The 14,345-nt window shown below is 40.8% G+C and overlaps 1 protein-coding gene across 1 annotated transcript in view; it reads right to left on the bottom strand.

Annotated features, from left to right (window-relative positions):
• Window positions 1–6,088: 6,088 nt before the first annotated feature.
• The window catches only part of ZNF667 (zinc finger protein 667), a 20,389-nt gene continuing 12,132 nt past the window's right edge, over window positions 6,089–14,345 (bottom strand). The window contains 2 exon segments of the mRNA XM_019628878.1: window positions 6,089–10,964; window positions 10,967–12,262. Of these exon segments, the coding sequence (XP_019484423.1) occupies window positions 10,681–10,964; window positions 10,967–12,262 (1,580 nt within the window). The 3' untranslated portion in view covers window positions 6,089–10,680.

A 14,345-nucleotide genomic window follows, 5' to 3' on the forward strand; every position in this document is an offset into this window, starting at 1 on the left:
CCTACAGAATGTCCTTCTACCCAAAGTGGACAAAATGAAAGAATAAAAAATATGCCAGCATCCCTGAAAGAGGAGTGATACCACCTCATATCACACACTATGAAAAGTGTAATATAGGAACAACAGTTAGGGCCACACTAAAAAAACATTCCAGGCTCTTTGGCACTCTCTTTCCTCTGAAAAGAGGATAATAAAGGAAAGATAGGCATAAAAAATTTGGGAAAACTTTACTAATGTATCCCAACTTGGTGGGCAAGTTGTAGCCCTGGACAATGGTGCATAAGTTCCCTAAAAATCCTTCTTCATTCTAGATAGACACTAGTTTGAACAGGAAAGGCAACTTGGCAGTATCTATTAAAATATCCTATCTTTTGATCCAGCAATTTGTCCTCCACAAATATTGGTGAAACCTTTCAAGGGCATATGTACAAGAATATTAATTGCAACAATTGTTTTAAAAATAAAAGATAAATCCTAGACCCAGAGTGAGCCCTAACCTCACTAAATGCTTATTATTCGAGATCTGCACTTTTGGTGAAGATGGAATTATAGGGAATAGTTCACCCTCCTACCTGAAATGTGAAAAAACAGGACAAAATACAGGAAACCTTGGTGTTCAAGACATTGGACATCAGGCAATGAGATGGAGATGCCTGGGGAACACAGGAGGTGAGTATGGTACTATGATTTCCCCATCCTGCATGTGAGGTTTCCAGGTTATAGCCTCTCTGAGTGGAGGAGACGGGGCTGGGAATCAAGGAGACTGAGGTGGCTAGAGTTCACAGGGTAATGTGCGTGAGAGCTTAGAGAAAAAACAACCTAGACATCTGCAGTTTTCACAAACTCTAGTTCTTACCCGAATACTGATGAGAACAGGCATGTGAGCAAATTACCTGGAGCTAGGGAAAGAACTGGTGGAACTACAAGGCGAGAAAGACAAATCCACAATAAGAGATTTCAACACGCATCTCTTAATAGAACTTAGAAAATCAGTAAGGATGTTGAACACTTAAACAACACTATTGGCCCACTTGACCTAATTGACATTTAAAAACCACTCCACCCAAGAACAGAATGTACATTCTTTTGAAATGCATGCAGAACATTTACCAAGGCAAACAACATTTCAGGCCTTAAAATGCATCTCGATAAATTTAAAAGTGTTCAAGTCATGCAAAATATGTTTTTGTTTTTTCAATTGGGGAATTGGGGGAGGGGAACAGTGTTGGGGAATTGCAGAGGGGGACCAGCCAATTGTTGTTCTTCAATCTTAGTTGTGGAGGGTGCCAGTTGTGGCCTCTAACCTTAAGGTGCTGTTACAATCTTAGTTGTGGGTGGGCATAGCCACCATCCCATGCAGGACTCGAACCCGGCAGCCTTGTTAGGAGCACCTGTTCTATCCACTGAGCCATCCGGGCAGCAGCTCAGCTCAAGGTACAGAGTTCAGTCTTAGTTGCTGGTGGGCGTAGCCAACCATCAAACAGGCAGTCTTCTTGTCAGGAGCACGTGCTCTCATCAGCTGAGCCATCCTACCACTTGTTGGCAGCTCAGTGGCAGCTCAGCTCAGACTGGCCCATGTGGAAATCGAACCTGCAGCCCTGTTGGTCAGAGCTCATGCTCTTAAGCTAACTCTTAACCAAGTGAGTCACTTGGCTGGTCACCAAAATATGGTTTTTTTGTTTGTTTGTTTTTGGTTTTGGTTTTTAAGATTTTTTTTTTATTGGGGAATTGGGGAAGGGGAACAGACAAGTTGCTGTTGTTTTGTTCTTCAGTCTAGTTGTGGAGGACGTTGCTTCACTGGCCCAAGTTGGCACCATCATTGCGCTCTTCCCAGGCGAGGCAGATCAGTCGCCAGCTTCTGGACAGCCGCTCACTGTGGCTGCTGGCCGCTCACACTACTGCTGGCTACATACAGTAGCCCATGGCAACCCACTGCCACAGGGGCTGCAGCCTACGCCGTCGCTGGCGACTCATGGCAGCCCAGCTCCAGGTTGAGCTGTTGTTCAGCATCTTAGCTGTGGAGGGCAGCGCCACTGGCCCTCATATGTGGGATCTGAACTAGGGCCCTCTGGCGTCCCAAGCCAGTTCTTAACCATCGCGCTGCTCGGCCAGTCCCAAAATATGTTTTTTTACCAGAATGGATTAAATTAGAAATTAGTAACAGAAAAATAATGGGAAAATCCCCAAATATTTGGATCTAAATAGCCCAATTTTTAGTAACCCATGGGTCAAAAGAGAAACCAAAAGGGAAAACAGAAAGTATTTGAGTTGAACATAGTGTATCAAAATGTTTAACACTGTACTTAGAAGGAAACATAATAGCACTAAATGCCTAAGTTATAAAAGAAAGCTCTCAAGTCAATGACTTAAATTTCCACCTTAACTAATCAGAACATGAAGAGCAATGAAACCCCAAGTTAGTATAAGGGTGGAAATAATAAAGATAATAAAAATCGATCTTGGATTTTTTAATGTTTTTACAGAACTGACATGACAATCTTAAATGAAAAATGAACTGTTCTGTTATCCTGCATGCATGATCACCCTTCACAAATCTGGTTGTTGTTTTCTCAGTTGTGGTCAAAGTTAAAGTGACCTAACCCATGTGGTCATATATTCAACTAAGTTGTCTTAACAAGATATGGGTGTTTTCAAAAATAGATCTTGCAGAAGGAAAACTTATATGGAAAAAGTTCAATTGTGTACAACTCATTTACAAAAGAAGAACTCTGGTTTTCTTACATATTTTGCACAAGCTGGAAAGAGACTGAAAGCTATTGTGGTGAACAGCTGATAGAAGAGCCTGGTACATAAATCCAGGGTTTCCCCATATCTTAGTAAGTTCGGGATGCCATAACAAAATATTAATACCAAGGGACTGGATGAATTCAACAAAAGAAATTTCTCTCTCCTAGTTCTGGAGGCTGAAGGTCCAACATCAATGTGGCAGCATGGTTGGATACTGGTGAGGGCTAGCTAGCTTCCTGACTGTAAACACTGCCTTCTTGCTGTGACTTGACAGGGCACAGAGAGAGCGCAAATCTCTCTGGTGTCCTTTCTTTGAAAGATATTAATGCTATCATGACAGCCCCACCCTCATGACCTCATCTAATTACTTCTCAAAGGTCCCATTTCCAAATACCATCATATTGGGAGTTAGGACTTCAACACATGAATTGGGGGGTGGGGATGGGGACACACATTCAGTCCATGAGACCCCATTCTCAACCAATTACTTATTACACACCAGTGTTCTTACATGAAAATACCAATGTTTATTCATATAGACAAATTTATTTCCAAATAAAACAACAAATAGTTTCTCCCTGCTTTGAAGTTCCTCATTCTTCAGTACATCCTGTTTTTCCCATTAGCCTGTCAGGCTTGTTATATTTTTCACATCACGAAGGTCATATATCCATAAAGACAGTGGGGTAAATGTCCATTTTCTCCACATAATGATGAGTGCTTTCTTCATCCACTTAAAGATTCACTCTTTTATTCTGATAAAGGCAAATTGGCACTTTAAGAAAACTGACCCAGGAGCTCAGACATCTATGGATGGAGCTGGGCTTCCTGTTTCTCCCTAGTCCTGACTTCCGGTTAAACTTCGTGGTTCCTAACTTCCTGCAGGGGTGGTGGTGAGGGGTGTGTGTGTGTGTGGGGGGGTGGTATATATAGGAGCCATCTTGACATAGGGCTTTTTCTGCACGTGGCCAGCTGGCTGGAGGTACGCGTTCTCACACTGCTGTGGTAGTTTTGCTTGTTCCTTTCCCCAAATAAACCCTTTTTGGTGGATTACCTGAAAATTTACTTTATCATGTCGACATTTTGGGGGTCTCATCCAGGATCCAGAGAAGAATGAACTCTGGTGGCTTCTGAACGTTGAGCAAACCGGCTTTGGTACCTCATGGCACCATTTTGGCTCAATGCTTTTTTTGCTCCCCTTAGAGATCTCAGGTGAGTTCTCTCCTGAATCTGAGCCAATGCCTGTGCATCGGACGCTCTCCAGGCTTTATTTGGGAATTGTTTTTTAAAATGTGTGTGTGTGTGTGTGTGAGTTAAAGGCCTATTTGTCTATGTTGTGGCATGTCAGCTTTAATTTTTTAGAAAGCAAGCAGTCCTTTGAGACAAAAATTGGACTTCACCTAAAGTCCCCTTGGTGATAGAGGTTATTTTTACTGAAACTGGTCAGTTTGAACAGGTATTAGACTGTGCTATCTCATTCAGAAACTGAGAAGAGTGCCACTCAGGTCAGCCTATAACTCCCTGAGAGTTGGTTATTTCCCTGAACTGGCTTCAAGCTTCCAGTCTGATTCTCAGTGATCAAACTGTTCGAGTGAGGTGAGTGCAGGTTGCTCAAGTTGTGAGCTGTTTGGGGTATTAAAAATGAGATCTCCGCTGTCTAAGCCTTCTAAAACTGTCCCTCCAACAGGGACATCAGCCAAGTATATGTTTAAAACCCGCAGGGAATTTTCGTGCACGTATTTAACCAAATGGACAGATCTGAGTGATTTAGAAAGCCAATGGTCACTTCGGGGAACTTTTGATATTCCCAAACTTGATTTTCTTAAAACTAAATTGGGTAATAACAGCGCTGTAATTAAGAAAGAGGAATGGAATGCCCATTTTGAGTGGTATATTGAGGCTTCCAAACAATGCTATGAATCTAAAGTTACCCAATTACAAAATAAAGTCTCAGTTAACAAGGGCTGCTAAAAATTTAGAGACAGAATGGCACCTGAAACCTCATGCTCTTCCTTTACAGCACTGCCTTGCCCTTCCCCCACTGCTCCTTTGTCTCAAGCTCCTCCTCCAACGCCATCTTGTCCCTCATTGCTGCCTCCTACGCTTTCAGCTAGTCCCTAGCGAGCACCTTCTCTTGAATCCTCTCCTTTTTCTCCTTCCTCGGAACTTATCAGTACTTTCCCATTTAAGATTAAACCCTCTGGAGATCCTAATAAACCCCACATCTCCTATGTCCCCTGGACTAAAGCTGAATTAAATGAGCTATTGTGAAGGAATGCCCTAAAGTAACTGAGGACTCTGGTAAGTTTGCTGAGGCATTTGATAGGACTATTCAGGCTCATCAGCCTGGGTTTTCAATTTGCACCAGCTAATCAATGTTAGTTGGTAAAGGCCAAGCTCAACATTGGATGAGGATTGCCAGATGGTGACATCCAGATTGAGATTGAAAAAAGCAAACCTCCAATTGGGAGGAAGTCAGGGCATTTGTTCGAAAACTACGTTGAGCAATTCCTAAGGCCTTCTCAAGGTCTATTGATTGGAGCAAAATTCAGACTTGCTCACAAAGGCCAAACGAATCTGTTCATGACTGTTTTTATAGGTTTCAGGTAGTTTTTAAGAAAAATTCTGGTCTTCCTTCAGATGTTGACATCACACGTGTAACCTTTAATTCTTTGCTTGTCAATAGGCTAAATAAAAACCTTTTCCTCCTGGTTAGGAGATCCAGGATGGAATGGGGAATTATGCCTACCCTAGACTTGGTAAATTTGGTCATTGAGCTTGCCAGTACCTTAGATGAGCCACCTAGAAATAAGATTGCCAAGACTTTTGACTTTCAGCCATGGCAAATGAAAGGCCTTATGCGAAACCAAAGAACTCCAACTTTTTGCCACTACTGCAAGGACACTGGAGCAAGGACACTGGAAAAGGGGTTGCCATAAGTTTAAGCATACGACATGCTCTCTGCCTTCTAACCAGTCCTTTTCAGGTCTTCCCAATTCCCAATGATAGGGCTCCAAGGAACTACAGGGGCTTTTTCCATAATCATCTTAGAGAAACTTTTCTTCAAATTGGGAATGAAACTACCGTATTTCCCCATGTATAAGACACTCTCATGTATAAGACGCACCTTAATTTTGGGGCCCGAAATTTGAAAAAAAAATATATTACATAAAGTTATTGAACTCGTTTTATTCATCATAAAATTCATACAACTCATCACTGTCAAAACTCCCAACCATTAGCTTGTCCTCATCTGTGTCTGATGACGAATCAGTCTTCATATATTGCTTCATCCTCAGTTCCATCTATGACATTTGAAATCTACAACCACTATATAAGACGCACCTAGTTTTTAGACCCCAAATTTTTCAAAAAAAAGTGCATCTTATACATGGGGAAATACGGTACTTCTGTTCAAATTGACACCAGTGCTACACTCTTGGTGCTCAACTCCACAGTTATAAACTGGTCCCTGCCTCAGAGTAATGAGACATTTCATATAGTGGGGATTTCAAATAAAAAAATAGTGGGGTTTATCCGAACCTATTCCCTTTCATCTAGGCCCCTTAAGAGATAAACACTGTTTTCTTCCCTTCTGTCCCTACCCATTTATTAGACAGAGACTTCTTAGAGAAGTATGCCTGACTATCCTTTTCTCAAAAGGGAGAAATAGAGTTTGATGGTAACCATCAGAATCACCAATCACGTGAATTGCATGACTTCAGCATCTTTTGTGCTGTCTCTGATGGTACAGTAACTGAATCTGAAAGCACTGATAGATGGTCCCTATTGGACCAACTACCATCATTTTTATGGGTAAAATCTTCAACTAATATTGGTAGAATTTACAGTGCACCTTCTGTCAAGGTTCAAATTGATCCTTCAAAACCTCTGCCTAGAATTAATATCCTATAAGTAAGGAGGCCTTCCAAGGTATAAAGCCCATAATACAAGATTACATAACTCAGGGTCTTATTATTCCTTGCACTAGTCCTTGTAACACTCCTAGTCTACCTGTGAGAAAGCCAAAGGGATGAGGATGAAGGTTTGTCCAGGATCTCCGAGCAATAAACCACATTGTTATCCCTAGACACTCTGCCATTCCTGACCCTCATACACTGCTGGCATCCATTCCAACTGGAAGTAAATTCTTTTCAGTAATTGATTTATACCGTGCATTCTTTAGCATCCCAGTTGATGAAGCTGGCCAATACCTTTTTGCTTTCACTTGGGAAGGAAAGCAATTTACCTGGACAGTAATGTCTCAGGGATTTACTGACAGCCTTTCTTATTTTGCAAATTCTGAAGACTGATTTGGACAATGTTTTCCCTAAAGGTTCCACCTTGTTACAATATGTGGATGATTTACTTTTGCTTTCCTCAGGTTTCCTCACAGGATGATAGCATCCATCTGTTGACACTTTGGGGACATAAGGTCTCTAAAGAAAAATTACAATTTGCTGAAACTCAGGTTCGATACTTGGGACATCTGAACAAGGTCTACAACTAGATACAGACAGGCTCCATGTTGTCCTAAGTTTCCCAAGGCCCTAAACTTAGCACCAATTGTGAGCTTTCTTGGACTAGTCGGCTATTGCTGGAAATGGATCCCAAAACTCTCTTATGGCAAAACCTCTATGTGTCCTATTAAGGAATGACAGTCCTGATCCGATTTCATGCGAAGAACAGGATGACATGGTCTTTCAGGCCTTGAAGGAGAGTTTCATAAACCCGCCTTCTCTTGGGCATCCTAACTGCCAGATTCCCTTCTTCTTTTTTGTGCATGAAAAGGAAGGAAATGCCCTTGGGGTGCTTACTCAAAAACATGGAGACCAATATAGATCCCAAGGATACTACAGCCCTTGGAATGAACCTGAGGCTTAGGGATACTTCCCTTTCCTCAGAGCTGTTGCTGCTACTGCCCTCCTGGTTAAGGTCACAGAGAAAATTGTTGTGAGATCCCCTCTAACCATCTTTGTGCCTCATGTAGTAGAAACTCTCCTGAGTTTTCAGTACACCCAGTGTGATCTTACTTCCTAGAAATCCTTGTTAACTGCTTCCATTTAACCCTTTAACATTGTAATATCCTTAATCTAGCTACTTTTCTCCATTCTGAGACTCAGGAAGCCCCTCATGACTGATACTGACAGATCACCTCCTGACTCCTCATGATGACTTACAGACGACTCCTCTAGGTGAAGCAGATCTTTCATGGAATACAGATGGTCTATACTTAAAAAAGGACAATGGTATCGTGGTGGTTATGCTGTTGTAGTCCCTTCTGAAGTCATCGAGGCAGTGCCTTTGTCTCTGGCCACTTCAGCACAGCAGGCTGCATTATATGCCCTTACTCGAGCTTGCATTTTAGCAAAGGGTAACACTGTCAACATTTATATTGACAATAGGTATGCTTTTGAGGTGGCTCACGACTTTGGAAGGCTATGGAAACATTGTGGTTTCCTTAACTCCAATGGAGATAAAATTAAAAATAGTCCATATGCATGGGAATTATTGGATGCTATGGTTTTCCCTGATGCTTTAGCTATTATTAAGATTCTAGGATATTCTAAACTTGATTCCCTGGAAGCTAAAGGAAATCACCTTGCTGACATTTATGCTAAAAATACTGCCCTAAAAGGTGTCAGTGACAGTCAAACCTATGTCATGGTCCAAAGAGAAGCTTTTCGAGTTGACAACTTAGAAAAACATAACTGGAAATCCAACAATTGCTGGTTTGATAAGGAGAAGACACTGGTTCAGACCAAATAACAATCCAGTCCTAAGAGAAACTCCAAATTCCCACTCCTAACCACATGCGTTGAATCATTGATCTACGGACAAAGTGGTAGCATTCATGCACCAATACTTGTGGGGAAATATTAATAAGGCTGCAAAAAGTGCCTACCTTAGGTGTCCCACCTGTCCAAGTATAACTCAGGGAAGCCTATTCACACTGCCCCTGGACATGTTGTCAAATGGACCATTTGAGGTCTGGCAACTAGACTTCTTACAGCTTCCCCCATTTCATGGATACAAGTATGTTTTAGTCATGTGTTTTCTCACTGGACTGAAGCTTTCCCTTGCAGACAAGCTAATGCATCTGGAGTGGCTAAAATATTGTTAGAGATTATTCCTACTTGGGGAATTCCTCTCAAACTACACAGTGATCGAGGAACCCATTTCACTTGTCAGGTGCTAAAGCAAGTCTGTGCTATTTGGCCACTTCTACATTTTCACTATGCTTACCATCCTCGATCTTCAGGATTGATTCAACGCACTAATGGCATTATTAAGACTCAAGTGGCAAAATGTGTAGAAACTCTTCAAACACCTTGGCCAAAAGCAGAGCCATTAGTCCTTTTAAATCTCAGATCTACCCCTTTGGGACTCACAAGCTTTCACCTTTCAAGATAATTACAGGATGTCCCACGCATTTGGCTCCTGCCTCCTGATCCACTGTTGGTGAAAGGAGACATACTTCAATATTGTAAAGGTTTCACTGCTTCTATTGACAATAATCATGCTTTAGTAGAACAATCATTTCACTGTCCACTCTAGGGAAATGAAAAACTAAAAATTCATACTCTACTACCTGGAGATTTCATTTACTGGGAAAGACACCTCAAAAAACATTCCCTCCAGCCACACTAAAAGGGCTCTTACCACGTACTGTTGACTAACCCCTGTGCCACTAAACTGCAGGGAGTAGACTCCTGGATACACGTCACACCTAAAGGAGGCACCAAACCCTGACTGGAACTGCACATAGTCTGGTGACCTGAAACTAAAGTTGTCAAAACTTAAAGCAGGTGACCTCTCTAAAGAGATGAGTTACCAAATCTTTCTGGTTGTTCAATCTATCAAGAATTTTGATCTATTTAAGATAATAATGGTCTTTGTCTCATTATCTAGTTTGAGCTCCTGGTTTACACCTACCATATAAGCTAGGTGTTTTTTTTTAAGCTCTGCTCCTAATGCCTGTCAACCCTGGATACCAGCTGTTCTTGATCCATACACGCTCCCCTTGATGTTAAGAGATGACACCAGAGGAGGTCCTTCCTGACATTGAGGGACAAAAGCCTGAGGACTGGAAAACCTGAGACCAGAAGACCAGACTGTTGATCAACGATGCTTTCAGAGAAAAGTGCTTGATCAAAAGGGGGAATGATAAAAGCGAACTGGCACTAAGAAAAACTCACCTGGGAGCTCGGAGGTCTATGAATGGAGCTGAGCTTCCTGTTACTTCCTAGTCCTGACTTCCTGTTAAACTTTATGGTTCTAACTTCCTGCGGGGGTGGGGTGGGGGGTGTATATATATAGGGGCCATCTTGGCATAGGGCTGTTTCTGCACATGGCTGGCCAGGCAGCCGGAGGTACGCAGTCCCACACTGCTGTGGTGATTTTGCTTTTTCCTTTTCCTGAATAAACCCTTTTTGGTGGACTACCTGAAAATTTATTTTATCCAGTCGATAATTCTCACCCACAAATTTTTGTCAGCTAGAAGTGGCACCCTGGTTTTCCAGGAAGTCCCTTATGTGAGATAGTTCTAGTTGAAAGGGACAAACTCAAACTTTTCATGTGATGTTACATCAGGCTCAAAGCCCCATCCACAAAAACGGACTTCGTTGTATGTAACCAATGAACTAGCTCTAAAACTACATTGAAAATAAAATCAGTCATTCTTATCAAATGAAGGATGGTCTTCAGTAAAAGTGACTGATCCAATCATCTGAGCTTGATTAAGACGTATGATAAGGTCACTACCTCAGTTGATTTGAAATTCTCAGGTCAAAAGTCACCAAGGACTTTTGCTCTTTGGCTTTCAAAGTGGGACACATCATCAAATGGTCCCATCTTTACAAAATTTATGTTAGAGACAAATGCATTTTTGCCATGCCTCTATCCCTACTTTCAAAGCCTCAGTCTTTGTTTTTATAACAACTTTAGGCTTTTTCCTTCAGAATGTGTTCTCTGATGTCGAATCAGGGATGAGCTCCGACTATATGCCTTCCCACATTTACTACATTCATATGGTTTCTCTGAAGAATGACTCCTCTGGTGCCGGATAAGATCCGAGCCACTGCTAAATGCCTTCCCACACTCACTACATTCATAGGGTTTCTCTCCAGTATGACTTCTTTCATGTAGAATAAGGGACGTGCGTTGACTAAAGGCCTTCCCGCATGTTTTGCATGTATATGGCTTCTCTCCAGTGTAATTCTTTCATGTTGGGCGAGGTGCGCACTCTGACTGAAGGCCTTCCCACACTGATCACATTCATATGGTCTGTCTTCAGTATGGATTCTCTTATGTCGAGTAAGAGATATTCGATGACTGAAGGCTTTCCCACATTCCTCACACTGATAGGGTTTTTCTCCAGTATGAATTCTCTGATGCTCAATCAGAAATGATTGGCGGCCCAAAACTTTACTACATTTATTGCATTTAAAAGGTTTCTCTTCAGAATGAACGTTCTGATGTATTTTAAGGTTGGCAGTTCCAGAAAACATCTTCCCACATTCCTTATATTCAAACAATTTCTTTTTCTTTGTATGAACTTTCTGATGTTGAATAAGGGTTGAATGCCGATTACAGACCTTCTCACATTTATTGCATTTGTATAGTTTCTCTCCATTGTGAATTCTTAGGTGTAGAATAAGGGTTGAAAGCTGCCTGAAGACCTTCTCACATTTGTCACACTTGTAGAGTTTCTCTGAGGTGTGAATTCTCTGATGAAGAATAATGGACGAAATCCTATTAAAGAATTTCCCACATTTTCTGCATTTATAAGGATTCTCTAAATGGTGCCTTTTCTGCTGACTTAAGGCCTTCTGACTTGGATGGGTTTTCTCTTTAGTATGAGTTATTTTATGTAAAACAAGGACTGATTTCTTAGTGAAGCCTCTCTCACATTTATTGCATTCATGTATTTTCTTTCTAGTGTGAATTTTCTTATGGAGTAAAAGGGACGACATTCGAATGAAGACTTTCCCACACCTTCTGCAATGGTAAGCATTCTCAACAAAGTGAATTTTCTGATGTATGCTGAGAGATGAGCATTGATTCAAGGCCTTCTCACAGTCAAAGGTTTCCTGTCCATCATGAATTTTCTCATGTATAACAAGGGTTGTTCTTTGAATGAAGCTTTTCCCACATTTATCACATTCATGGCTTTTCCTTCCATTGTGAATTCTCTGATGAAGAATTAAGGTTGAGACTTGTTTAAAAGCTTTTCTACAATTACTACATTCATAAGGCTTCTCTTCAGTATGAGAGTTCTGATGAAGTCTAAGAGATCAGCTTTGATTAAAGGTTTTCCCACTGTCATTACATTTTAAAGACTTCTTCCTTGAATGCACTTTTTTGGGTTTTATTAGGACTGAATTTTTCTTGCAGCCTCTTTTTCCTGTGGGACCTTTCTGTAGTACAGAAACTGGTTTCTGATATTTGCTTTGCCCAGATTTGTTGCAATGATTTGAAGGTAACTTCTTGGTTTCACATTTAGACCCTGAGTCTGAAAGACATCAACAAAATATTTGTTTTCTTACTTAAAAATTTGTTTTAATCATTTCCTAGGATATAATAAGTGAAAAATTAGTTTGTCAAATTTTACCACAAGAATATCATTTTATAAGTTAAAAACATCTGGAAGTTGTGCATCAAAACAGAAAGTGTTGCTTCTGAAAGAATCACCAGTAATATTTTCCTTCATTGTGAGTTTTGTCATTTTCTGAAATAAACGTATTTCTTATGAATATAAAAATAGTAATTTAAAATGCTAAAAGTAGCTTTTTCCAATACTACAGAGGAATGATGAAAACTGAACATCATTAGAAATTTAAAACTGCTTGAACCACTTTGATATTTTCCCAAAATTGCTGTTAAGAAAAATTAATATTGTGAAAGTTGAATTCCATTAAGCTGATTAAATTTGAGGCCGGGTGGCTTTTAACGAAATACTCATTTTTATTTATTTATTTATTTTTATTATTTTTTTAAAAGATTTTATTGGGGAATCAGGGAAGGGGAACAGACAAGTTGCTGTACTTTTTTTTGTTTGTTCTTCAGTCTAGTTGTGGAGGACGTTGCTTCACTGGCCCATGTTGGTATTGTGATCATTGCGCTCTTCCAGGGTGAGGCAGTCGCTCGCCAGCCATTGGACAGCCACTCACGGCGGCTCGCGGCGGCTCATGCCAGCTGCCAGCCACTCACGGTAGCTTACAGTAGCCCACTGCAGCCCCACTGCAGCCTATGCCATCACCAGCGACTCACGGCAGCCCAACTCAAGGTCAAGCTGTTGTTCACCATCTTAGCTGTAGAGGGCCCTCATGTGAGATCCAAACCGGGGCCCTGTTGCTCAGAGCTGGCACTCCCAACCCAGCTCTTAAGCAATGCGCCACTCGGCCAGCCCTAAATATTCATTTTTGCAAGAACTATTTGGAACTCTCTTTAAAAGAGAAAACCACTAACCTAGAATTCTGTACCCTGTGAAAATATCCTTCAAAAATAAAAGAGGAATAAAAACTTTCTTAGACAAACAAATATCGAGGGAGTTTGTTGCCAGTAGACCTGCCTTACAAGGAATATTAAAAGAGGTGCTTTAGATAGAAGGAAAATATAGACCAGAAACTGGGATCTACATAGAGAAAGGAATAGTGTGTGTGTGTGTGTGTGTGTGTGTGTGTGTGTATGCACACACACATGCACACATGCACGTGCGTGCATGCACGTGTTTATGTATAACTGAAGTAAATGATAGCAGTGATACTGAGGATGGAAGAAAGGAACAGGCATTATTTTGTTATTATAAGGTACTCACACTACCCATGAAGTGTAGTGTTATTTGAAAGTGGACTTGGATTAGTTGTAAATGTATAGTGTAAACTTTAGGGCACCCGCTAAAACAAGTATAACTGATATGCTAAGAAAGACAGAAAATGTGATAATGTCAAATGCTCATTCAAAACCACAAAAGGCAGAAAAAGAATGGAAGTCAAAAATAGGATAAAGGCAACAAATAGAAAATAATAATGAATATGGTTATATATGTTCATTTCTGATATTATATATCAACTACATCAATAGTCACTGTGAATGTAAATGGTCTAAATGCACCAATTCAAAGAAAATTGTCAGAGTGGATCAAAAAACATGACCCACTCCATGTTGTCCATCAGAAACCCACTTTAGATATAAAGGCACATAGAGATTAAAAGTAAATAGATGGAGAAAAATATACCATGTCAACACTAATCAAAAGAAAGCAGTAGTAGCTATATTAATTTTGGACAGAGCAGATTTAACAACAAGGAAAGTTATCATAAAGAGGAGCATTACACAATGAGAAAGGGGTCAATTTTTCAGGAAGAAATCATAATTCATAATGTGTTTGTGCCTAACAACAGAGCATCAGCTAAATGAGACAAAGAATAGCCAGGAGAGCCAGATGAATCCACTATCATAGATGGAGACTTCAACACCCCTCTGTCAGAAATGGACAGACCCAGCGAGGAAAGTGAACAGAGGTGGTCTCAGAGATGTGGGGGTGCAGCTGATGGCTGTTGGTTGGGGGGGGTGGGGATGAGGGAGAGAAGGAG

This window comes from Hipposideros armiger, unplaced genomic scaffold, assembly GCF_001890085.2.
Source record: "Hipposideros armiger isolate ML-2016 unplaced genomic scaffold, ASM189008v1 scaffold_813, whole genome shotgun sequence".
Taxonomy (NCBI): Eukaryota; Metazoa; Chordata; class Mammalia; order Chiroptera; family Hipposideridae; genus Hipposideros; species Hipposideros armiger.